This window comes from Macrosteles quadrilineatus, unplaced genomic scaffold (genome assembly GCF_028750875.1).
Source record: "Macrosteles quadrilineatus isolate MER2022 unplaced genomic scaffold, UCM_ALF_1.0 Scaffold_1__1_contigs__length_201487025, whole genome shotgun sequence".
NCBI classification, from domain to species: Eukaryota; Metazoa; Arthropoda; class Insecta; order Hemiptera; family Cicadellidae; genus Macrosteles; species Macrosteles quadrilineatus.
The window spans coordinates 124,543,986-124,570,940 of NW_026542594.1; the positions used below are offsets into that span (position 1 = coordinate 124,543,986).

At 34.5% G+C, this 26,955-nt stretch overlaps 1 protein-coding gene and 1 long non-coding RNA gene across 3 annotated transcripts in view; both read left to right on the top strand.

Moving 5' to 3' along the window:
* The first annotated feature begins 1,497 nt into the window (after positions 1-1,497).
* Positions 1,498-5,528, top strand: LOC128982812 (uncharacterized). Its single transcript, XR_008489737.1, has 3 exons — positions 1,498-1,583; positions 3,984-4,124; positions 5,275-5,528. It is a non-coding gene; the product is annotated as an uncharacterized LOC128982812 (long non-coding RNA).
* Positions 5,529-13,001: 7,473 nt separating this feature from the next.
* LOC128984358 (max dimerization protein 1-like) overlaps positions 13,002-26,955 on the top strand; it is a 133,575-nt gene continuing 119,621 nt past the window's right edge. For both annotated transcript variants that reach the window (XM_054403670.1, XM_054403676.1), the window contains exons 1-2: positions 13,002-13,175; positions 13,290-13,380. In XM_054403670.1, coding sequence (XP_054259645.1) covers positions 13,121-13,175; positions 13,290-13,380 — 146 coding nt within the window. In that variant the 5' untranslated portion in view covers positions 13,002-13,120. The remainder of the gene's footprint in view (positions 13,176-13,289; positions 13,381-26,955) is intronic.

The window sequence follows — 26,955 nt, forward strand, 5'->3', positions numbered from 1 at the left end:
GTAGTTCCAGGCAGCCTTGCATGCATTTGGAGATGTAGCAATGGCAGTAGCAGTAGCAAATTGCTTCGCCTCCCTTACCTTCAAACGATAATGCTTCCTGAGATCACGGAGGTAGGGCAGCAATTGTGGGTTACTCTTGCATAAGTCACTGATACCTAGGATAAAGTTCTTAAAGGCAGAGAGTTCAGGTGTGTGCCAGTTGTTTACACTGCACCCAGCATTTGCCTTGGCTGGAGGCACAGTCCTACAGGTTTTATTTCTTAAGGGAAAACAATAGTCAAAAACTTTTCTGAACTTATCAAAGAAATAGTCAAAGGATTGTTCAGCATTAAATGATTATATTTCAGAGAGCCACTTTACTGCCAGATCAGTCAATACACATTGAAAGTAACAGTAGTTACTTTCATTAAATTGTCTGTAAGTTACAGTTTTGACAGGATTATTTAAGTAGTCAGGTTCCTGCAGACCATGTTTGGATACACCTTCAGGTAGATCTAGTTAAAAAAAACATGTTTGTGGTCAGATATCTGATCTACACTTACATGGGCCATGTATCTCCAGCTATCAAGATTGGTAAGAACAGTGTCTAAAGGAGATAGACCACGGGTTGGTTCATTGACACTGAAGAATATATCATGGCTGCGGAGAATGTTCCTGAAATCACTGGCCTCACTTGGATGGTTGAGTATATTCACATTGTGGTCAGTGCCGATTATAATATCTAACCCCAGGGAAGTTAAATAAACTAGACACACATGTCAAGTAGATAAAAAAGCGTTCAAAACTACCACTAGGCGAGTGATACATGGTGACAACAATGAGATTCAAGTTAGAGATGATTATACCTGTAAATTCTGCATGCAGTTCTTCACAGTACTCACTTAAGTCTAATAAAGAGTAGTTCCATTTAGTATTAATATAAATTGACACACCCCCCCAAGGGGTTTTTCGACAAAAACAAGATACAAGGTCAAGGCTATTGATTCTAGAGTAGTATCCCTATAGCAGTAAACCTAGTACTCGTCAAATTTAAAGTTATTTAAAAAGGGAATATATCTTACATTTTTAGGACATATTTTTATTAAAAATCCAGTCAGGCAAATGGATATTCATTTGTAAATCATACCCAGATAGCAAGGACCCTTGATTCAAGGTAAACTTTTCCCTACAATTTGCATTCACAATTCAAGGTTGCAAATATTAGGAACATTGTGGCTGGATTCAAGGACAACAAAATACTGCCCTTTTTGAGTTCATAGATTCCGCCCTGAAACAGAGTCAACAAAACAATAGCGCGAATTCCCATGATGCAGTTCGACCAAGCGACGCCAGCCAGACGCCAGGATCCACCCCTAAACAATCCTAACCTCTTTGTCTTTTGTCTTTGTGTGTCTTGTCAGTTTGTCTTTTTGCGACGTTTGTTTCTCGCGTTATTACTATATCAGAGTTTTTAGACATAAAGTATTCATATTGAAGTTAGTTTTTGTCAATTTTCAGTTTCTTTGTTCATAGTTAATTCCATAGTGTTCGATTTTAGAAGACTAACTGCAACAAAAGTGCTTGTGAGCCAACGAAACATAAAGGTGAGTCAGCTAATCTTTTCATTGTATTCATAATATTTTTTCCATTCTTATGATAAGATATGTGTGTTAGAATGCTAATCATACTGACATTAGAACCTCAAGTTACAAATGCTCTGAAAATTATCTTACAACAATAAACTGCCAAATTTGGACTAGGATCCAGAATAATTCTAGGCCTGTGCTTGCCCTAGGCCTCATAACTGGTGAATTGTTTTATAGTTGGCCTAGAAAGTATTGTGATCCGTTGGAATATTGTATCTGGAATTGTTCAAGACCTAGTTACTTATTTTTGCCAAATCCGGTGGGCTACAATATTATGAACACACAAGCCAATATGTAACTTAATGATGCAGTTTTTTATCAGCGTAGATTGTCTTAAGTTATCATAGGCCGAAGTTATGAAGTTTCATTTAAGAATGAAGAAATGATTTTCGATGGATTGGATAAATAGACCTAGGCCTATAGAAAAATATTTTAATTTAGCTTAGGCCTATGTCTTAAGTTATAGACTTGGTACTGTAGCCTAGGTCTAAGGGCTTATCCTAGTCCTATGTCCTGATGCTAGGGTTTTTCGGCAAACGTTTAGATGGGTTAAGATTAGCATCTCTCAAAGATTTTAAGTTTTGTACGCCATACCCATTGATTAAACTAAGTAAAGGTAGGCTACCGTAATGAACTAATTTAAAACAACCTTCTACAAAATGTCACTTGACTGGAGACCTGCCGTTTTGGTTTTATGTAGCTGTTAACTTTAAATCATATCCTGGTAACTTGTGCCTATTTAAGTTACTAAAGATGTATATTGCCCATGCTGTAAGTTGTAAAGTTATTGTAACAAGGTTACCTAGGCTGCTGTGTTATTTTTCAAATTAACTAATTAGCTTCAGCGAACACAGATTTAAAACAAGTGGCTTGCCGTTTGAACAAACGTTACAAGATGAGTTGCCATCTTGCTTTGCATCGAAATTTGCAGAATTTAGAACTGTAATTTAGACATTATTATGAATAACTTGGTCTGTGTGCTGCATTTAACTTACGGTACCGGTATTAACAATTTTGGAAAAATTCTGAAATTTTCTGCTTTAAATAAACCTTACCATTTGTAGGCCTATAGTTTTTAAATTTTATTGATGATTTGTAATTTAAAACAAAAAATATTAATAGCCTAAATCATAACTTAATATTATTAAAACCTTAGAGTAAGAAAGTTAGTAGGTTAAACTTACTAAAACTTTCGTTTGTTGGTCAAACAAAAATTCACTTGGAAGAAAGTTGTTTAAAAAAAAATTAATGCCAGACTTATGGTTTACTTCTTTTTCCATCTTGCTTAATTTAGCCAGAATTTCAGGTTGAACAGAGAGGCAAGACCATTGAACGAGTCTAAACTAAATTTTTTGTACTTGATTCATTTGGTAAATCCCACTGTACACCCCTGAAAACACACACTGACCAATTATGTCTATTCTGTACTTTACTACAGAAGTGAGATTGTCAAAGCTAGTTTGTTAAATACAAATACATGGCATATTCTCTCTAAAAGCTGATTGTTTTGTATTTTTCTTCCAATACTAGCTGTAACCCGCGGGCTTTGCCCCGTTTAACTTCTTAATTTTCAAGATGATCTCGTTCGCATGGCTCAATCACGTCCTGGTTGAAGTTTGTTCGCTACGCTCACTCACCTTTAGATTGGAGCTCGTTCGCTACGCTCACTCACCTTTAGGTTAGAGCTCGTTCGCTGCGCTCACTTGCCTTCAGGTTAGCTCGTTCGCTACGCTAACTCGCCTCCAGGTTGAAGTTCGTTCGCTACGCTCACTCACCTTTTGGTTGCAAATTAGCTGTTGTCATAAATGTAAAAGAAATAATAGTGCTGCACCCTGTTGGTAATCCTTGTAACTTTAATGCTATTAAACATCATAGAACAGAACCAACTTGTTTAATTGAAACAGCTGTTAAGATTCATTAATTCCATTTCTCATAAGGTTAACATGGGAAACTCCAGAGCCACTGGGGCGGAGCCCAGAGGTCGGAGGGTAAAATCCTTTCTTAGTGATCGTCTACTACCCAAAAGGATGATGCCTGCCAAGATTCAGGTTCCTAGGTCTTATGGTTTCTGAGATTTCGTGATGAGTGAGTGAATGAATGAGTCAGTGGTATTTGAGCTTTATATAGATTTGCATAACAAATTCTTTTGTTTTTGTTATCTATTATGAGGCGTTTCACTTAAACTGTTTCAGTTGTAGCCAAGAGACTGTTGGCTGAAGCCACTGAATTGAAAGTAAAAAAAAACTGCATCCGTGCATGGCTGTGACAAGCCAAATTTAGGGCCAGTACCTAAAAGGTTTGTAGAGCATATTAGTTATAGAACTGTTTATTTCATAAGGTTTACTTTTGTTGTTACAGTAGAACCTCGATAGTTCGACACTCCCTGTAGTTCGACACAGGCCGTGATGACAAGACATGGCATCAGTGGCCGATGACGGGTTCACCAAGGTTAAAAACTAGAGCATTCTTAGTGTTTTCGTGCATGGAAAAACTCAATAGGTAGACTACTTAAAATATCCCATTAACTTACATTTTTTCTAAGATCCAAAGTGTAAAAAGCATGTGACATAAATTATGAGGGGCGAATAAGATTGTATTTACTGAGCAGCCTACCCCTAGTACCAGCCACGCTCAAATTTCTTCCCCGGGGTGCTGAGAAGGATTCACGGTTTTGACTGATTAATTATTTTAATTTAATCTAAGGTTCAGAGCTCTAGAAGCGCTCAAAAGATCCTGCAGACGCCCAGGAGGAGAGCAATATCATCCTCGCCTTTGTTAAAATGTTACTGCAAATTTTGCCTAACTTTTAGAATAACTGTAGGACAGACGAGTACTCTACCCTGGCCAATTCGATAAAACTACCTACTCGTTTAAACTGTTGCAACAACGGGTTTTAGAATTCTAATAACAAGTCTCGGGTTTGTTAATTTGGTTTATTAGTATAAGGAACATACAAGGGTGGTTTTTCAAGTAAGAGCCAGTTTCTGCGTATAAATCCATAATTCGCTTAAGTACGCTGCAGCAAGGCTCCTCGCCACTTGCTGGTATCATTTGTGAACAGAATGACACAATTTGCAGCTCTGTAGCTGACATGTACCTACATTTCGCTGTGTGTTTCAACAATTTTTTAGACTTTTTGTCCCCGTACGCTAGGCTGGAGCCCGGGATTGTTTTTCACATTACTTCAGGCTAGACCTAGGGGTTACGGCATTATCACTTAGTTTAAATCCATTGGTGATTTGGCGGGATTTGAACCCTGGACCCCAGGAACCGGAATGACCGCGCTCTAACCACTAGACCTGCTCGCTCCCCAATTTTTTAGACTATTGATAATGTCAATGATAATCAGGGCCGGAGAGAGCCATCATGGGCCCCTGGGCTCAGCGATCCCGGGCCCCCTATTTACTTGACTTAGTGTCCAGCCGTCTCCGTGCCGTTTTGTCACACAAATAACTATATTAATAAATGTTTGCTCACAGTTTCAGCTTTAATCACAGTCAAAACAATTCAAGTTAAAAATTACTTAGTGAACTGGAAAACCATGCTGAAATTTTTAACTCAAGCAGATTACATGTACAGAAAAAATTAAAAAAAAATTAGATAAAACATACTCCCTTAGTCGATACTTTATGATTTTTTTTTGTTGCAGGAAAAGAGGAGTTATTGGTGCACAGAATAGGAACATCAGGCTGAGGTTATGCGACAGTAAATAATGTATAAGTAAAATGTCACTTAATTTAACTCATGTTCTAATTTTCAAGTTTGTTTTATACTTTATATTTTCATAAAATAAATTTACTATAACCAATGTCACTTGCTACATTTTATTTATACCCCCACAAATAGTGATATTTTGGCTATGTTTGAAGAACTGTTTTGAACTTTTAAACTTTTTGTTGATCACTGAGATGTCTTTTCTAAAGCAGGGTCTGGTGTAATTTGATGAGGCCTTATTAAAAATTAAATGCTCTCACCCTTCACTCACAAGCTTGGCAGAATAGGCTTATTATTTTTAACCTAGCTCAGTTATCCTATACAACATTTAAATAAAGTGTTATAGCATCATTTATAGGTTTCTAGCTGCCCCTCCCCTTGGGCTTCACAACAGAATTGAAAAATTTTCTTTGCTACAAACAGTTGTTTTGCATTGGTTTTGCTTAGAATTTTCCTAACAGCGGTTTGGTAGCTAATACAATTAAACGAAAGTTCTGTCAAAAGAAAAATATGTTAACATTGTAATTTTAAAGCCAGTGAGCCAGAGCCCTGATGGAATCTCTCAAAGCTACTTCTTGTACATATTAAGTGAAACCTATTATGGAGGTTAAGTGAAACCTCAATGCCACCAAGTTCTGAGTACATATGCATGGTAGTTTTTGAAGAATAGTGATCAATGAGTGAGTGAGTGGTAACTGTATTATAATATAGATTATAAGGTCAAATTATGTATCCACCCAAAGTTTTCTGCGTAGATTAAAGCTTAAGGTAATGTACCTTGCGTTTAATATTTTAAGGCTTAACTTACTGCCATAAAGCAACCAATATTTTGATGTCCTAATAGATAGCTGTCCCCGCGCTTAGTAGGCATCATTAAAGTTCTTGAGTTCACAAAGACAAAACAGCTAGGCTATCCACTAGGACATTAAAATATTGGACTACTTTAAGACCGTAAGTCAAGTAAAATTCCTTGTCAGTCAATCACTTGTTACTGTATGTACTGAGTTGATCATGATTATGCTTTTATTTAACCCGAATTCAACAATATATTTTGATTTCAGCCAAAAATCTTTACCTTGAATTAACCTTAAATTTTCAGGTTATGAGTCCTGAATTGACCATGATTTTACCTTAATTTAAACATACTTATACCTTAATTCAACCTCAATTCAGCCTTGATTATGCATTACTGCCAGAAACGTTTACCTTGAATCAACCTAAAATTTTCAGGGTTTATTCAGGTTTCACAAGTGTTCAGTAGGACCCTTGAATTAGCCCTGAATTAGGCTTGATGGCTTGATATTTTAAGATTAATTCAGGCTTGCATCTTTGAAAGTTTAACCTTGATTTAATACTGAATCAGGAAAAAATTGCTATCTGGGTATTAACAATAATTTTTTCTTATTAGTATTATGATTTAAAACCCACTTACTATCTTGTCACTACTATGTAATTACTCAAAACTTACATGGTACGTTATTACTCCCGGTATAATTATTTTGTCGGTAAATATTAGGAAATTGAACCTTAAAATCCGGACTAAATTGAAATTTTGTACAGTTAAGCACAGTAAGACTAGTTGATGAAAATGGCAAAAGTCCCCACAAATTCCGGCTGTGCCTCAGCCGCATTTAGTCCGGATTTTAAGGTTGAATTTCCTAATATTCACTGACAAAATAATTATACCGGGAGTAATAAGTAGGCCTACCATGTAAGTAGTTACATAGTAGTGAAAAGATAGTGAGTGGACTTTAAACTGTATACTAATAAGGGAAAACTATTGTTAATATGTCAAAAAATTAATTTCCATTGGCCTGACTGGATCATTACCAAAATTCTTCCTAAAAATGTAAGATAGATTCCCTATTTAAATACGGTAACTTTAAATTTAACGAGTACTAGGTTTACTGCCATGGAGAGAGTAATAAAGCGTGTATTTATGTTAAATATCATTAGCTTAGTATGAAATAAATAAATTTGCCAAGTTTGATCAAAATATATCCATAAATAAGCAAACTGCAACCATTTTATTTTCCTCCATAAGAATAACATGGGAATTTTAAATTTAATACTAACTTTTATTATTTATCTCAAGAACCGTTAGAGATATAGAGCAAACCTTGTAATATTAAAAAAATGTATTTTTAGACGTTCTTTAACTGTTTGTATCTACACAAATTCTCTAATACCAATAGTTTGTGAAATATTCTCAAAAAAGTGAAAATTGGTCGCCATTTTCCAAGATGGCGGCTGAAGCACAGCCGGGGTTTATGGGGACTGTTGATATTTTATTTATTTAGGCTTAGGCCTACTTAACAACTGTGCAAAGCTTCCACTTAGTCCGAATTTGTTAGGTCGAATGGCAGTTTTATCCCTAAAATCTTGGACTATTAGTGTTAATGGTTATCTGTTTGCCCCATTGCTGCCAGCTGGCGTGTAAACAGTTTAATAAACAATAATAATAACGCCAAAAATGTCAGCAGTTTAAAAACAGAACTGCCAAAATCTTAATTTTTAAAACTTTTTAGTCTCATAACCCGCTGATCGAATCTCAAAACAGAGATTTTTTCCTTGGTTTTGAGATTTTGTTTAATAACATATCATTTACACAATAACATCTATCTTCTATATATATAATACGCTAAGCCGATTTTTTGTAAACAGAACTCCTCCCTCATTTTTGGACCAATTTTGATAATTAAAGTGTCAAAAGAATGGCCCCGATCTGTAGTTTTGCAAAGTCTTTTTAATTTTTTGAAATTTTTATCAGTTTGGGCAGGATCTTCCATCAAAGTTGGATTTTCTCCCATAAGATTAACATGGAGAAATCTAAATATTTAATTGGAAACTTTGTCTCCACTAATTTCAGAGAACGACTGGGCGTAGAAACTTGGTAGAGGTGGCCAAAGAAAGGTCTTGGTCTCTAGATGAGTTACCAAAAGAAACACGAGGTGAATACCGTTAGGGCTCTGCCCCAGAAGCATTTAAAGATCCCTCCAAAGATTTGTTTAGATTTTCATCATGTGGATAATACTTTCGAATTAAACAGCTGTTAATTCTTAAATTGTATTTTAAACAACACACGTTTATTGGGAGCTATTGAATTGTCTAAAAGAAGTATTTGCAATGTTATTTACAGATTTAAAAATTGATGAGCTCTTATCGTGTCTAATAACATTCGAACAAAGAAAGAAACCTTGCCTAGAATGGTACCCGGTACCTATCTTTGACAAATTATTTGCAGTGGCCTATATTACGGACCGTGGCCCACTGGGTTGGTAGCATTTTTGAAAATAACACGACATTTTGGCTGTAAAAAATGGCCCAATGAGTAAATACTATTTGATCAGCTACTGTAATGACAGGGAGGTTATATTCCTTTTAAACTAGACCACATCATCCTTTATACGATACGTTGATTAACAATGCATTTTAACATTAATATTTACGTAACAGCCAACATGGGGAAATCTAAATATTTAATTGGAAACTTTGTCTCCACTAATTTGAGAGAACGACTGATGGGCGTAGAAACTTGGTAGAGGTGTCCAAAGAAAGGTCTTGGTCTCTAGATGAGTTACCAAAAGAAACACGGGGTGAATCCCGTGAGGGCTCTGCCCCAGAAGCATTTAAAGATCCCTCCACAGATTTGTTTACATTTTCATCATGTGGATAATACTTTCGAATTAAACAGTTGTTAATTCTTAAATTGTATTTTAAACAACACACGTTTATTGGGAGCTATTGAATTGTCTAAAAGAAGTATTTGCAATGTTATTTACTGATTTAAAAATTGATGAGCTCTTATCGTGTCTAATAACATCCGAACACAGAAAGAAACCTTGCCTAGAATGGTACCGGTACCTATCTTTGACAAACTATTTGCAGTGGCCTATATTATGAACCGTGGCCCACTGGGTTGGTAGCATTTTTGAAAATAACACGACATTTTGGCTGTAAAAAATGGCCCAATGAGTAAATACTATTTGATCAGCTACTGTAATGACAGAAAGGTCATATTCCTTTTAAACTAGACCACATCATCCTTTATACGATAAGTTGATTAACAATGCATTTTAACATTAATATTTACGTAACAGCCAATTTACAGTATTCTTTCTTTTTGGAAATGCCACTTTGCTATGTCATTTATTTGCATTATTTGTTGCCAATGATTAATGAAGCCGCACGCCCATATATAAACGAAGAGGCCCCTAACCGTCGATTTCGACGGGTTTCTCCTGGTAAGTTTTATTTACACAACTTGTGTAAAAATTGTGTGAAAATTGTGTAAAATGTATAAAATTGTGTGAAAATGTGTGTGATGAAGTACACACAAATTCACATCACAGTCATAGTGAAATTCACTTTTTCACACACTGGCTACAGATCAATATAAATTACATCACGCTAACAATCCTTTATTGATTTACATGAATACTAGAAAAATACAATTTTCTAGTATTCGTGTTGATTTATTTGTCGTTGCGTGGTCATTGCCTAAATGCCGATTTTCGTAATTTCAAATGGCAGCTGATTTCTAAATATTAAGTTATTTCCTAAATTGTCCGACATTTATAATCACGTGATTCTTGATACGAAAATAGACTCCAGAACAAATCTTAATATTGGTACCACCCATAACCGGTTTCATGCAAGATTATCGGCGCAATGATTTATTGAACATCAACAGTATCCAATAGTCAATGACATGAGTATCGAATTGACGCAACAAACGCAAGCAAACTCGCAAAATCGTCTCGCGCCTAAATTTTTATTCAAATTGTAACGACAATAAAATTGATCTGTTAATGCTATAAGATTCGTTTATACATGAGAATGAAAGTTTAGAATCTCATCTTCGAATGGTATCCAAATTATTTGAGTTTGGAATAATTTTTTATGAGTTATAAGCTGTTTAAAAGAAATTGACACTATGACGATTTTTGTCATATGGGCATTTTGGAAGCACAGACATATGGCGAAAATCGTCATATTGCCAGTCCTAGGGTTATTAAGGGAACAATTTAGTGGAATACCAGCCAGGTAAATGGAAATTCGCTTAGTCTGCAGGTTTGCTGCGGTGGGGGTATTTGGGTGTTCGCTGCACCCGTTTAGAAAGCGCAGATGCAAGGGCGCTGGTTCTTGGTTCTTACTGTTTGTAACACCAATGGTACCAAATTAAAAGATCTTAGTGTAATATTTTCTTGAAATAATATATATTCTATGTCTTTGATATTTTTGATATTTCCAAAAAATGTTAGGCTAAATAAGGTTGGTAAAAATGTTCAAATATGCGTTTTCATCATACATTTTAATGCATAAAAATAAATGTTAGAGAAAAAATAAAACACGGGATACTTGCAGTAGATTCTTAAAAACAAGAATCTGCAGTTTAGAACAGTTTAGGATAACGATGTAATCAATCACCCAGATTCAAAAGGCTTGCAAGCGCTCTTCTTGGTGCTGTTCAGTGCAATGGTATAGGAAAATCGGCGTACTGGTATAGCAACATCAGAAAATGGTATAGCAACATCATAGGCCTACTGAGAAATCCGAGCTGAGGTAGAGCCATTGACTATACAACAGTGTTATATAGTCAATGGTAGAGCGCTTGATAATGGTGAAAATGCCCAGATATTTATTACAGGCATTGTGTAGAGTTAAAAAAATAAATAATAATAATTAAGTACTATGTGTATACTACTGAATCGGATGTAGGATAATTCCAAAGATATTGACAGGTCGACAGGTCAATTTACACATCCTCCCATCTAAAAATAAGGGTCCTAATGATAGTTATGCAAAGCTAAGGTACACCACTAATTTGTAGTCCCAGCCCTTTACCCCCAAAAAATCACCTTTAATGTCATAAAAGAAAATGGCATAGTATACTAGTATACTACCAACTACCACTATATAACAACACTATAGTGCTGTATAGTATATGGTACTAGCTTACTACAGGAATGGTTTCGTTTTATGGAGTATGTTTTATCTATGGTTTTATTGACAGCAATTTACTCATTCCACCTATAGTCCAGTCAACGAAGCTGAATGAGTGGAAAAAAATTGTGTAGTCCCGGATTTTTGCACAGTTGTAGGGGATACCCTCCTGAACAACATACTAAAAGTCCTGACTGATGGGGTGTGAGCTATGGGGGGGAGGGGGGTGTAAATGCACAATTTTTCGGTTTTCTGTAAATATATCGAAAACAGTGCCCTCTAGCGGTAAAATGTACATATACAAAAATGAAGAGCATTAAATTTCCAACAATATTGCTCATTACATCGTGTTCCTAAAATCAACACTTAACGAGATTCATGGGTCATAAGAAAAAAAAACATTCAGAGCAACTAGTATTATTGTGGTAAAGTGATTGTTTTATACTACATCAAGTTATATAAACTGATAAAAAATGTGCTAAATACTCGTCTATGCAGTACAGCTGTTGAAAAAATTGAGGGGAGAGGAAATCGGGCCGGACTGGAAACCGAGAGACCAAACAGTGGTAACCATAATAACATACTGTAATACCTATGCTGTATTAAAACCAAAATAAACTTGCAGAAAATGTTATTACACTTGTCTTTTAACCCAGTAACCTAACACGTTTTACCTTGCATGATATGGGGTAGTAGGTTTCTTACGTTGTTTGTAATAGTACCGAGATGCTAAATCCAAATTTTCGACCTCGGCAACCTCCCGGATCACCTCCAAAAACCTTAAAAATTGGCGGAATTTTGCACTATTTTTACGTTTGTCCGATTTTGACCCTGAAGCATCACTTTTTCATAGAAAACTACCATAACCATTTTTAAAGTACATTAGATTACCTATCATCTAAGACCAAAATGGTTAATACTGGCCTAATAGTTTTCAAGATATGGCACAGCAAATAATAAATAAAATTACCAAATTTTGAACTTTTTTAAGTTTTTGGCTAACGTTAACCCTTAAGCATAAGTTTCTCATTATTTTTTATTAAAACAACCATAATTACTTTAAAACTACATTAAATTGCCCACAATTTAAGACCAGAATGGTTTCGATGTAATGAGCATTATTGTTGGAAATTTAATGCTCTTCATTTTTGTATAAGTACATTTTACCGCTAGAGGGCACTGTTTTCGATATATTTACAGAAAACCGAAAAATTGTGCATTTACACCCCCCTCCCCACCATAGCTCACACCCCATCAGTCAGGATTGTTAGTATGTTGTTCAGGAGGGTATCCCCTACATCTGTGCAAAAATCCGGGACTACACCATTTTTTCCCGCTGAGGGACATATTTTGAGCTTCGTTGACTGGGCTACTATGACACATTCGATTTCAACACTGTTGTTGTTGTTGAGTTGCACGAAAAGTAGAAAGTATCAATACCAAACAAAACCAAACCATAATAAATAGTACTGTAGATATCTCTGTCTCTGTCATCATTCATTACGCGTCCCATGCCCATTCCCAGTTCAGTTCAGTTCAGTCACAGCTGTTTGTATGTTTTGTTTCGTTAAAGGCATGAGATTCACGTGACTGCCCAGGTAGTTAAGGCGATTCAAATCGTGATCTGATTGGCCAGACTGCCGACAGTTTACAGCGTTTCGTCCAATCATCAGCTCGCTCTCTGCAGTCGTCACTGTGTAAGCTCACTAAGCTTTTGACATCAATAAATGCAGGACTGTGTTCGGTGGACTCGAGTCAAGATCTCTTGATTTGTTTTGTGAAAACGATTGTAGTTTGAACTGCTGTTAGTATATTTTAATTTATTATAGTGAACAATGAGCATCGCTGCGTTGTTACAAGCCGCGGAGTACCTAGAAAGACGAGAAAGAGGTGAGATTCTTTTGTTTATGTTAACGTTAATAGGTAGTTGTCAACATGGCTCCTATTGTCATTTCTACCTTAATCAGCTGATTTAATGTACGTATTTGTTTTATTTCGTTCCAGAAGCCGAACATGGATACGCCTCGACTCTTCCCCCTGATGATCTCAGAAGCTTTAGTAAAAGACCAAAGACAAAGAAAACTCAAGGAAACAGGTAGGACCTTATACCATTAAATACATAGTAACTTAGCCTAGTGAAAACATTTTCTTTGTCTTGAGCTCCCTCCAGTGACCTTTGTCACCTTAGATTTTTTTTATCAAGGGACTCTCCTAGGCCTAGGTCTAAACAAAAATTTTGTAGTCTTTTACAGGTTTCTGGTCTGTCTGGGTTAGGTTGATGATCAACTTGAGTAATTTCTTCTTATAGGTACTTAATTTAAACCATTAGGGAAATTATTTAGATGAAGTGACCAAGCGTTCTATAGTAAGTTATATATCATTGGAAACTAGATTTTTACAGTAGGCCTACCGGTAATTATTTAGATGAGGGTGACCAAGCGTTCTATAGTAAGTTATATATCATTAGAAACTATAGATTTTTACCTGAAAATAATGGTGCAAAAATTTTTCTGCTGTCACAAAAACTGAATTTACTACGATCTTTTGAAGTTTTTTTAGTGTTTTATTAGGAACATTGAATCTGCACTACTTACAATGTTTACACTGTAAAATCTAAGTTAATAGCACAATTCACATTTTATTGATTGTTTATATGCCATTTTAATGTAAATATTACCCTCACAACCCACACTTAGAAAGGTACCTAATTATGTTAATTGAAGTAGGCTATAACTAATGTATTATTTGATTACAAAATTAATTTAACATTAATAAACACGTCTAGTTCGGACATATTTAATCTTGATCTGGTGGACTGGATTATGAAAATTTAAGAAGGAATTCATTTAGTTCTTCTCTTTACTTAACCGAATAGCTTAGCTTAGGTTTTGACCATGTACCGTTATGTCCCATGAGGATAATAGTGTACTTAGTGGCAGTTTTAATAAAATGAATAAACAACAAATTGACACTATTCTAACCTAACCTAACCTAACCAAATTTCTCGTACAGTTTAAAATTCGTTTATAAGTTGAAAAAGACGTGAGGTTGGTAGGTTGGATGTTATGTGGACTCGTGACTGTTTAAGTCCTTTGAAGGTAGGTTAGATTAGGGAAGTTAAAGTTTAGGTTATAATGAATTGAGTTGTTGATTTATATTATCCCCATTCATTATAACCTAAACTTTACCTTCCTAATCTAACCTAACTTCAAAACACTTAATACAGTCACGAGTCCGCATAACCCCCAACCTATCCACCTCACATGTCTAAATAAGAACTGAAGTAGTTCATAATCAACGCTCAGTTGAATTTATAAATGCCTCTACCTCTTTGTCCTCTTTATAAACTTACTCTTTGTCATATTAGGTTTCTTCTTCTTCCCTATACGATCCTTTCAATTGTTCATGTTTGTCTGTTGGTCAGTCAATTCACAGTAAAGCTATGGCGACAGAGACCAGCCGACAAGAGGCATTACAGTAATAAAATTCAAAACATCGTAGTAAATTCTGTTTTTGTGGCAGTAGAAACATTTTTGCACCATTATTTTCAAGTAAAAATCTAGTTTCCAATGATATATAACTTACTATAGAACGCTTGGTCACCCCCATCTAAATAATTTCCGGCCTACCGGTACCTGAAAATAATGGTGCAAAAATGTTTCTACTGCCACAAAAACTGAATTTACTACGATTTTTTGAAGGTTGTTACTGTAATGCCTCTTGTCGGCTGGTCTTTTTCGCCATAACTTTAACTTACTGTGAATTGACTGACCAACACAAACATGAACGATTGAAATTGAAAGGATGATTTTTACCTGAAAATAATGGTGCAAAAATTTTTCTGCTGCCACAAAAACTGAATGAACTACGATTTTTTAAAGTTTATTACTGTAATGCATCTTGTCGGCTGGTCTCTGTCGCCATAACTTTACTGTGAATTGACTGACCAACACAAACATGATCGATTGAAATTGAAAGGATGGTACTTTCCTGTTAAAGGGAACATTCATTATTATCGATGATTTTTTTCTCGATATATCGATATTAACAAATTGAAACATATCAGCTGACAACTACGGTAAATATTGTTCAGTATCAACAAACAATGATAAAATGAAGCTTTTTAAAAAAAATAACCTAACAAAACTAACCAAACTTGCTGTGTAACATTTAAAAATTCCGTGTTTACCTTGTCTTTTTTATATCAAAAGGTATTTTTAAATAGTAGGCCTACAACAAGTTTGGTTGGTTATGTTAGGTTAGCTTAGAACAGTTTCATTTCTTAATCCATATAATAGTCTATTTTAGCCTAAACAAGATCAGTTGTCAATTTGTAATAGATCGGAAAACAAAAATATCGATATATCGAGAAAAAAATCATCGATAATAATGAATGTTCCCTTTAACAGGAAAGTACCGAAAGGATCGTCTAGGAAAGAAGAAGAAACCTAATATGACAAAGAGTAAGTTTAAACATAAAGAGGACGAAGAGGTAGAGGCATTTATAAATTCAACTGAGCGTTGATTATGGACTACTTCAGTTCTTATTTAGACATGTGAGGTGGGTAGGTTGGTTGTTATGCGGACTCGTGACTGTATTAAGTGTTTTGAAGTTAGGTTACATTAGGAAGGTAAAGTTTAGGTTATAATGAATCGAGTTGTTGATTTATATTATCTCCAGACTGTTTATGCACTTTGTAAAAAGTAGCCTACTACAAAAATGTGCAGAATTTTTGAAATTATTATTTATTGTGTTTGTAGTACTTTTTACAAAGTGCATTTAAACAGTCTGGAGATAATATAAATCAACAACTCGATCATTATAACCTAAACTTTACCTTCCTAATGTAACCTAACTTCAAAACACTTAATACAGTCACGAGTCCAACATCCATCCTAACAACCTCACATGTCTTTTTCAACTTATAAACAAAATTTTAAACTGTACGAGAAGTTTGGTTAGGTTAGAATAGTGTCAATTTGTTGTTTATTCCTTTTTTCTGCCACTACTCTATTATCCTCATGGGACATAACGGTTTCATGGTCAAACCTAAGCTAAGCCATTCGGTTAGGTGAAGAGAAGTGAGCTAAATGAATTCCTTCTTCAATTTTCATAATCCAGTCTCCAGATCCAGATTAAATCATCGATGTATAATACTCTACTGGATAGCGCGCTGTGTGGTGGAAAAACGGTCTGTGCCCACCAGTCGAATTGGTGGGATACTGAGGTGGACGGGCCGAATGAACCTCTGTCTTTTACACAAACATACTTTCACTCAACCTGCCCTGCTTCACTTATTTGCCAACGTAGAAATTTCAAATTTTTTTTTAATTTCTGGAGAAGACAGTGCTTCTTACTAGCCTATATAGTTTGTTTTAACCTAAACATATTTTTTATAATTTATTTAGGCAAATAAAAACTGACGATAGATAGTTTTTAACACAACTAAAAACATGAAAAATGTAGTATGCGAGGATCTTTTTTATTTTTTGGTACGGAAAAAAATTCCTGCGGCAAAGTTTTAGATTAAAGTACGGTTTTCAAAAAGGGCATGGAAAATAAAAACGTGGATTGTCTTTCGAGAGCTCCTCTTACACAGACTCACTCTACTAAAGACAAGAAAATCGGAAAAGAGGTACACCAAATCTGCAGCCAAGTTATTTTTCAAATTTCAAGCCATGAAATCACAGCTGAAATCATTAAGAACGAGACAGCCAAAGATCCAGTTCTCTCTAAGATTTTGAAAGATCTACTCACCAATTCAACTGATTCTGATTTTACGTTGGTCGAAAACATTATTTTCCGGGGAGAAAGAGTTTACATTCCATCACTACTTAGAAACAAGATTCTAAATGAACTTCACAAAAGTCATCTTGGAATCACAAAAATGAAACAGCTAGCACGGCGCTATGTTTACTGGCCAAATATTGACAAGGACATTGAGCATCTTGTGAAAGGATGTGAAAATTGTGCACTAACACAGTCAAATCCACCCAAAGCTCCCAACCACCCGTGGGAAATCCCAAAAGAGAACTGGGAAAGAATACACATTGACTACAGTACGCAGGACCGTTTCAAGGCTTCAACTTCCTCGTGTGTATTGATGCTAGATCAAAATGGGCGGAGATAAAAGTAATCAAAGATGCACCATCCAGCTCCAATACCATACATCTACTTGAACAGATCTTTGCTACACACGGCTACCCGAATGTTATGGTATCTGACAACGCCTCAATTTTTCAAAGTGATACATTCCAAGCTTATTGCAAATTGCATGGCGTTTTCCAGAAATTCATATCTCCAGGACACCCAGCAACAAACGGCTTAGCAGAACGCTCTGTTCAAACATTGAAGAACCGCCTGAAGTCCACAGCTTCGGAAAACATACCAATGGCAATAAAGGTCCAGAAGATCTTAATGCGGTACCGAGCAACTCCTCTAGCATGTGGCAAATCACCTGCTGAACTTTACCTCCACAGGAAGTTAAGAATACGAATGGATGCAATTTTTCCTAACATACAAAAAGCCTCAACTAGAAATGCTCCTTCTGCACGTTCATTCAATGAGGGGGAGAGAGTTCAGGTTCGTCTCTTCATGAACAACAAGAACGTTTGGGAGTTTGGAGAGGTAAATAAAAAGTTGGGAACTCGACACTATCTAGTTTCCCTTGATACGTCAGGCCGACTTATAAAACGACACATTGATCAATTGCGGTCTACTTTGATACCAAAACCAAAGGTTGTTAGGGCAGGACCAATCCACATATTTGATGTTCCACGGGCTTCTAAACACAGCACCAAAAGAAACACTACGGCTGCTACTCCTTATAATCAATTAGATAATCCTGAAAGACCGTCAACTCCTGAAAGACCATCAACTGCCGTAAGAACATCAAATCCCGGAGGAACGTCAACTCCCGAAAGACCATCAATTCCCGAAAAACCGCCAACTTCCAAAGAAAACAATTCAGAGGTTCCAGAAGTTTAGGAAACAGAGACAAACAATGGCCATATTCCTGAGAATCAAGAGAGATCAAGGCGACAAAGGCAAATGCCGGGCCGATACAAGGACTTTGTGCTTTCATAATAATACACTGCAAGTTCAAAATAGTGGGGGAGACTGTTATGTCTTCTCTAAGACTGTTAATAATTCATTTATACCTACTTTTACTATCATATGCTTTTCTATTGTTTTTTGTTTTGTAAACATTCATGAATTAGATTTTGTGTTGAGTTAATATGCGTGCATTTATTAATTATTTTGTAATTAATAAGAGTCATTTTACTTATGAATTTGATTTTTTATTCGAAGCTTTTTTTGATACGGAGTTTGCTTCTATCATTTTTAAGCGATTAAAAATAGGCATAAAATCGCTTGGTGCGGCATTGGCGCTAGGAGTTTGGCCGGCTAGGCATCAGTTTACGGGATTTAGATACTGAGTTTCTGGCATTTAATTATCATTATACACATTAAATATGTCATTTCATTACGAAGGATGGGTAACTAAATTTATAAGCGTATGTTTATGAATTTTTTTTGCTTACCATAGTCTATAACTTAGTTAAAAAAAAAACTTTGATTTAAAGAATACATTTTGGATTCACAGTAGTATCTATATAATTAATACGCTACACGAAAGTTTGTCGGTTGAACTCCTCCGCCATTTTTTAACCGATTTTACCCATTGACGTCTCATTGGAAAGAGCGTGTCGCGTAGATTTGCAAACTGACCTTACATTTTTGAAAAAGTCCCTTGGGCTCTGCCCCAGTGGCTTTGAAAGTTCCCATGTTATCCTTATGGAGAATATAATTGTTTACATTTTGATCAGCTGTTTAGTTTAATTGCTGTTATTTATTCAATTCAATAAAACGCATTGAGTACGTTTATTTACAATTTGAGTTTGTGTAAACATAACCCCCAAGACGGATCGTGTTGGTATGGTTGTATCTTAAATGTGTGTATTTTTCGTTGTTTTGTGTCGCTATGACGGATGTTGTGTCTTTTTACGGATGTCGTTTTGTAACGGATCGTGTTAACATGATAGTTACCTAAATTTGTCCATTTATCGTTGTTTTGTGGAGCTATAATTTGTTTATTTGTTGTTTTTTCTTTTAAATACCTCCGACGCGACGACAACGAAACATAGACAGGAGGCGTAATCGTGATGACGATCGCAGCTACAGAACAGTGGCGCGTAACAGACTTAACTCATCACAGTCAACACATGAACCTGGACAACCTCAACTATTAGGTTACAAATGCGCCCTAATGCTGCCCCAAAATGACTTTTCTTTCTCAATTGGACCTCTATCAATGACCTGTGATGCCTGTACAGCGAGGCATTTTGAGAAGGAGAAGACCGGCAGAAATGCTTCTAATTTTTCCCTGTGTTGCCACAATGGTAAAGTATCTTTGCCACCATTTATACCGTCACAATTCATTCAAGAGCTAATCGAAAACATTCATCATCCGAATGCTTCTATTCGCAAGAAATCACAAAATTACCTCAAACACATTCGCTCTTATAACGCTGCTCTTGCCATGATCAGCTCTGAAGCTAAACTAGACGAATACTTAACAAACGGTGTCTACAACTTCAAAATCCACGATACGTTATATCACCGCGTCGGCACTCTTGCACCATCACCTGGGCAAACTGCTAAGTATGCACAAATTTACATTTACGATGTTGACACTGCCATTCAGCAACGAATGCGAATGCCTGCCAACCAAAAGTGTGATGAAGCCTTGATGAGAGAGTTGACATCGTATCTTGAAAATGTAAACCCTTTTGTTCAGTCATTCAAAACTATGGCAGAATTAAGTCGGGACGAAAATGATGGCGTAGAAACTGACATCTGTATGTTCATGAAGAGAGACCGAAACGACGATCATAGAAGATTCAACGATGCCGTTCAAACTGATGTGGCAGCTATATTTAAAGCTGTAGATGGTGCACCACCTGGCGAGCGCAACCTTATCATATGGCACAAGTCTCATGGCGTTCGAAGAGTTTCCGTTTTGGAGCCATCCCTTGACCCACTGGCTTCAAGAAATGTAATAACTTCATCAATGAGCTCTTAATTAGAAAACTACCTTTTGTGGGTTATTTTGAGGGGGGCTACCCTTCTACAATGTGTAATAATGATATGTTGATGGTTCAGCCTTTCCTCTAAAAATTTTCAATGTGGCCCATGAGTAAAAAAGGTTGTAGACCCCTGGTGTAGACGAACGTAGCCAATAGCATATGGCTGCACCCGAGCAGTGCTCAGGTCAAAACATCAAAGTATACAACAGTTTGTTTTAGAATGGTCTTAGTAATCAAGAAATACACGTTTTAAGTAGTGACAAAAATTACAAGTTTTCGCCTAGCGACTTTATTTCTTATCAAACATAAATGAAATTTCAAAGTCACTCATATTTTTCTCATAGAAGATATTGTGTGAATAAGGTGTTCTATTTTTTAAATGCGTAATAGGTACATTGACTTTCTTTTTTTCCGTTTATAAAAACTTATTGTATTTGTATGGTTTATTTCCCAAAAAGTAATGCCTGGGAAACGAAAGTAGCCAGTTAATATTTTAAGTTAATACTTTTAGTGGATTACTAAAAGTTTATCTACATACAGCAGATCTATGGAATGATAATAATTCTCTTAAGCACTCTCTTCCTCTTGCGAAGCACGGGTATGGTGGTTTACCAACAGGGTGCAGCACTATTATTATTATTTTATTTATGACAACAGCTAATTTGTAGCAAGCAGAAACAAAAATCTGTAATACAAGGAATGGATGGATTTTTTACAGTTATGTTTATGTAGCCAGTTAATACTAATAGTAAAATAATAAAAGTCTATCTACATACAGCAGATCTACGGAACATAATAATTGTTCTATTTAGCGTTCTCAAGCTGCTTGCCATAATTTCCAAGGAACCAAAATTGTCTCTTCCGCATCTTGACCCCGTTGCAAGGCACAGGTATAGTGGCTAGTTATTATATATTTAAAGTAATCACTTTAAAATTTTTCATTTTAATTATAGTTGATTTTTAAAACGTAAGCAAAAAGATGACAAAAAGAGTAGTTTTCGCAAGAAAAAGGATGAAAAAGCTGACACATCAGGATTCATATATTTTCTGTGACCCGTGCAAAGATCAAGTTACATGTTTTCAAATAAATTTATGATATGCTATGAATTGTATCTTTGTGCCTACAAATACAATTTTTACGCTCTTTAATTAGTACCTAGGTTTGCTGCTACAGGGAAGGAATTGAGGTGTATTTTCATTGAAATGTTGATAGCTTAGTATGAAATAAACAGAATTGCCAAATTTGAATAAAATATATCCATAAACAAGCAAACTACAACAGTTCATTTATTGTCCACAAGAATAATATGGAAATTTTAAATTTAAAGTTTTTTTTATTATCTCCGTAACCGTTAGGCATGGAACAACGCTTCAATATACAAAATTATTTATTTTTTTAAGCTCTACAAAATGGTCTAGAAAGAAATTGTGAAATTTTATGTATTTAGAGTCAAAAATGGGAAAAACCAATTTTTACCCCATAAAACCCCCTATAAACCCCCGTTCCCATAGTCCAATCATGCTGGTTCGCGAACTTGTTCAAATAAACGTATGTTTACTCGTTCCTATCAAATTTCATCAAAATCATTTTTGCTCAAGTTATCGCGCTAACGGACATATATATATATATATAAATATATATATATACTAGCTGTTGTACCCGTGCTTTGCAATGGGAAGAGGACACAAAATAGAAAAATTTTAATCTTTACATATGTTGCATATAATAGTTACACATCACCCAACGCTTTTAGAAACAAAATTCAACTTTTATGGCCTTAATAGAAACGTTTAAGTTATGACTTTTAAATCTAGTGGTAAGTAATGGATACCACCATTTTGGTTTTGATTAATTTTAAATCTTGTGTACGCTGATATGAGAAAACCTGACCAAATCTTCGAATAAAACTTTGACATAAGTTACATGATTTACCTTCATCTCCCTTACATATCTTTTAATTTATTATTGACATTTTAAATTTCAATTTTGAAGCTCCAAAAATACTAATTATTAAATTTAAATGAAAATTTTTATTTATTTCACTCTTTTTTATATTTAATCACAAATCCTTCCATCTTCAGTTTCTTCACTCACACACAATAAATCTTTAGCAAAACTAAGTCAGCTGTTATAAACTCTAGAAATATTGCTGTGCCTTATCAATACAGTCTTCTGAAATATTAAAGAAACTATATCTATAGGTACTATAAAAAAATTTAAACAAATAATTTAGCATTAAAGACAGCAGACAAAACTAATATGATTATCAAAGCATCAAGGACTAAAAAATGTAATAGCAAATACAGTAGCCTATATGTTTCATCGCATCTCTGATTCTACTCTACAAAAATAATAGCAACAAACAACTTAATATACAAACCAGTTCTTTTAATCAGTTCCATCGTCCATTGCCTTTACATTTTCTCGCTTACCATTAAGTAAACATAATAACAGATATTTCATTGATTTTAGAAACAAAAGAACAGTGTGTACCGCTTAGTTTTATGATATATTCCTTTGGTTTAATTTAATCAGTGGTGTAGCAAAACAAATAATAAATGTATTAAATAAAGTAAATGTGAACTGAAAGCTATGTCAAGATAAAATAAGAGTATTTTGTATTACCATTTGATAATTAAATATAGTTACACATACACAACAGATTTTAGAAAACAAAAATCAACGACGTACAATTTAGTCATTGATGATATTCTTTAGTTTAATTTAAGCATAGGTTTCGCAAAACCCAATAACTAAATATACCTAAATCTACATCTAAAAAAAATGTGATGTGCAAGTTATGTTAAGTTAATCTACTGTAACACGTCATGTTAAGCAGTTCAAATTTATTTAAATTAGCCTCGAAATTCATACAAAACATCTATACATTGTAATTTTCATACTGTTTCCATGAAAACATATCAATAACATTATTTTCATAACTTTAGACGCTTTAAAAAATCCAAAGCAGAGCCGGAGTTGATACAGCAACATTTATAGAAGGTTTTTTTTCTATAATCATTGACATAGTTTTAGAATAAATAATCCATGATAAAAGGTTGGATTAAAATAAACCTACTTCATAGTTATGGAAATTATTATATTTAATTTATTTGTATCAGCTGTCTGAGATTGTGAAATATGCAGTTTAGCAGTTCTTCTTGTTTACATTTAAATGTCAAAGCAAATGTAAACAAACATTGTTAGTGTTCTCACCGCAGCCATGGAGACCAATCAATATTTACTTTTAAAATGTTCACCTCAGAACTTTTAAAGCCAAAGGGGCAAAGCCTGCGGTCAGTATCGAAATGTGAATAGTCCTATAATGGTCCTTGGTATGGTAGCTATATTTTTGTAAAATTTAAGCCCAGTTGGTTCAGTAGTTTTTGCACCTATTAGTAACACACATACAGACAGACACCATTAGATTTTTATATAATAGTATAGATATAGAAGTATAGATAGTATAGATATACAGGGTGGCTGGTCATCAGTGTGACAAAATTTTTTTGGCCTAAGTACAAAGTAAATTCAGTGTAATGATGCATATAAAAGGTTCCAAGTCCAAAAATTAGCTTCCCAAAGAATTATTTTATGTTTTTCAAAAATAACTATGTTTTCAAACTTAATACAGCTATTTTCCAATTACCTGAAAATGGATTTGATTAGACAATGTCGTTTCGTGTTCCACATTAAATTTTGAATAAGAATAATAGAAAATGACGGAGGATCAGTAGTAAAAACTCCATTGTAAATAGATTCAAAGATAAAAATTAAGATGTTTGATAAAAATTTAAAAAACATTGGTCTATTGTATTTGTTCACACCCTGAATACAAGAAAGTGTCCGAATATGTTAATAATTTATAAATAAAAATACTTTTTAAATATAACACGTTTTTAAACGCACTAAAAAGTATAAAATAATTTATAAAATGTTGAGAGAATAAATACTTGTAAGATTTAAAACGAAAAACGTGGGGTGCATGCTGATTTACAATTAACTTCACCTATTGAACTATTATGATCTATTGCATGCGCCCCACGTTTTTCTTTCTAAATCTTACAAGTATTTATTCTCTCAATATTTTATAAATTATTTTATACTTTTTAGTGCGTTTAAAAACGTGTTATATTTAAAAAGTATTTTTATTTATAAATTATTATCTAGTTTTTAGTCTTTAATGTGTAAATAAGTTAAATCTATTTTATATAGCCTCTTAATGCATAACCAAAACCCAAAACCTTATTATCTGTAATCAGATGTTTTATCTTTACTTTGAAATTATTGTTTTATATTTTTAGAATATCTCGGGAGCAGAACCTGTACCTCTTAACCTCTGCTCTTCTAACTGTCAAATTTAAGTATTTACAGCTGACTTAAATTAATTTATATGTTTACATTCTTTTAAAATGTAAACATGGAAAATTTTGAAGCCAAAGGGGCGTAGCCCAAGGGAAATATGAAAATTAAATTATATAATATTGCATTGTCATCCGTTTGTGAGCTATGTTTCAAGTTTCAAGTCTCCAGTTCATCGGAAACTTCGTTTAAAATTGATATCAAAATTTGTAGGAAAGCGAGCTAATAAAAACAAGCCCTTGGGGCGTAGTCCAAGGGAAATATGAAAATTAAATGATATAATATTGCATTGTCATCCATTTATGAGCTATGTTTCAAATTTCAAGTCTCTAGCTCATCGGGAAGTATCGAAATTTGCAGGAAAGCGATTTAATAAAAACAAGCCCATGGGGCGTAGCCCAAGGGAAATATGAAAATTAAATGACATAATATTACACTGTCTTCCATTTGTGAGCTATGTTTCAAGTTTCAAGTCTCTAGCTCGTCGGGAAGTTAGTATAAAATTGATTTCAAAATTTGTACGGGACAAGAAAGCGAGCTAATAAAAACGTTTTAAAAACTGCGCCATTTTATAAGCTTTCTAACCATATGCTACACTATTGAGGTTTAGATATTCTGTTGTTTCTTTTAGTGGTTTGAATACCAGAAACCAGGGTGTCTTTAACATTTAAAACATAGAAAGCCGGCATGTATTAGGCAAAAGTTGTATTTTTGTTTCAGCTTGAACAGTAAAAACAGTAAAAAAGTTCCCTGTTTTCTGGTATTCAAACCACTAAAACAAACAACAGGATATCTAAACCTCAATAGTGTAGCATATGGTTAGAAAGCTTATAAAATGGCGCAGTTTTTAACATATTCGGACACTTTCTTGTATACAGGGTGTGAACAAATACAATACACGTTTTTCGTTTTAAATCTTACAAGTATTTATTCTCTCAACATTTTATAAATTATTTTATACTTTTTAGTGCGTTTAAAAACGTGTTATATTTAAAAAGTATTTTTATTTATAAATTATTAACATATTCGGACACTTTCTTGTATTCAGGGTGTGAACAAATACAATAGACCAATGTTTTTTAAATTTTTATCAAACATCTTAATTTTTATCTTTGAATCTATTTACAATGGAGTTTTTACAACTGATCCTCCGTCATTTTCTATTATTCTTATTCAAAATTTAATGTAGAACACGAAAATGACATTGTCTTCTCAAATCCATTTACGGGTAATTGAGAAATAGCTGTATTAAGTTTGAAAACATAGTTATTTTTGAAAAACATAAAATAATTCTTTGCGAAGCTAATTTTTGCACTTGGAACCTTTTATATGCATCATTAAACTGCATTTACTTTGTGCTTACGCCAAAAAAATTTTGTTACACTGATAACCAGCCACCCTGTATATATGGAGGGTGTTTTTGGCCTCTGGGAACCTCAAAACAAAAAAGTAAATCGGTCCCGGATCCAGGTCTTACCATGAGTACTATGGTAATAGCTTATTTCCTATATGGGAAATTCGCTCATTGAGCCGCACGGGTTCTCTAGTTTCTTAGAAATCATTGAAAGAGCCGTTTTGCAAACTATGGAAACATAGGAAATTCATAGCACTTTAGTAAGGCTATTTGTAGAAAACACTAAAAAACAGGATCAGCTTTTGAAAAATGATAAGATATTTACAAGAAACGTTGATTATATTGATCTGTTATGTACATATAGAGTATTTCCATAATCTTTGACTCGAATCTTAAAGTCATCAGAAATTATGACTGTTATTTGTTTTAAAATAACGCCTGTAATACTTAGCAATTGCTCGAATTCGAGCAACATGTTCACTAGTATTATTTACAACAGGAAGTTTTAAGGATACTTCCACAAAAAACGTAATGCTCTTGTTCCAATCAACACGTCTTAAAGTTAAGAGTCTTGGTAGGGTAATTTTTTGCTTTGACTTTGGGTTTAAATGGCTTTTACAAAACATGAGAGTCACTTTGACAGTCTCTTTATTAATTAATTTGATATAAACAGCACACAAATATACATCCTTTGATGCATCCGTAAAACAATGGAGTTCTACATGATCTGCTCGTAATCCTGTGAATCGAGGACTAGAAACTTCAGTTACTTTAAGAATATCATCTCATATAATGTTCCATTCCCTCCATTTAGGATCGTCCTTTAATTCGTCCCAGTCCAAATTGTCTTCCCACAACTGTTT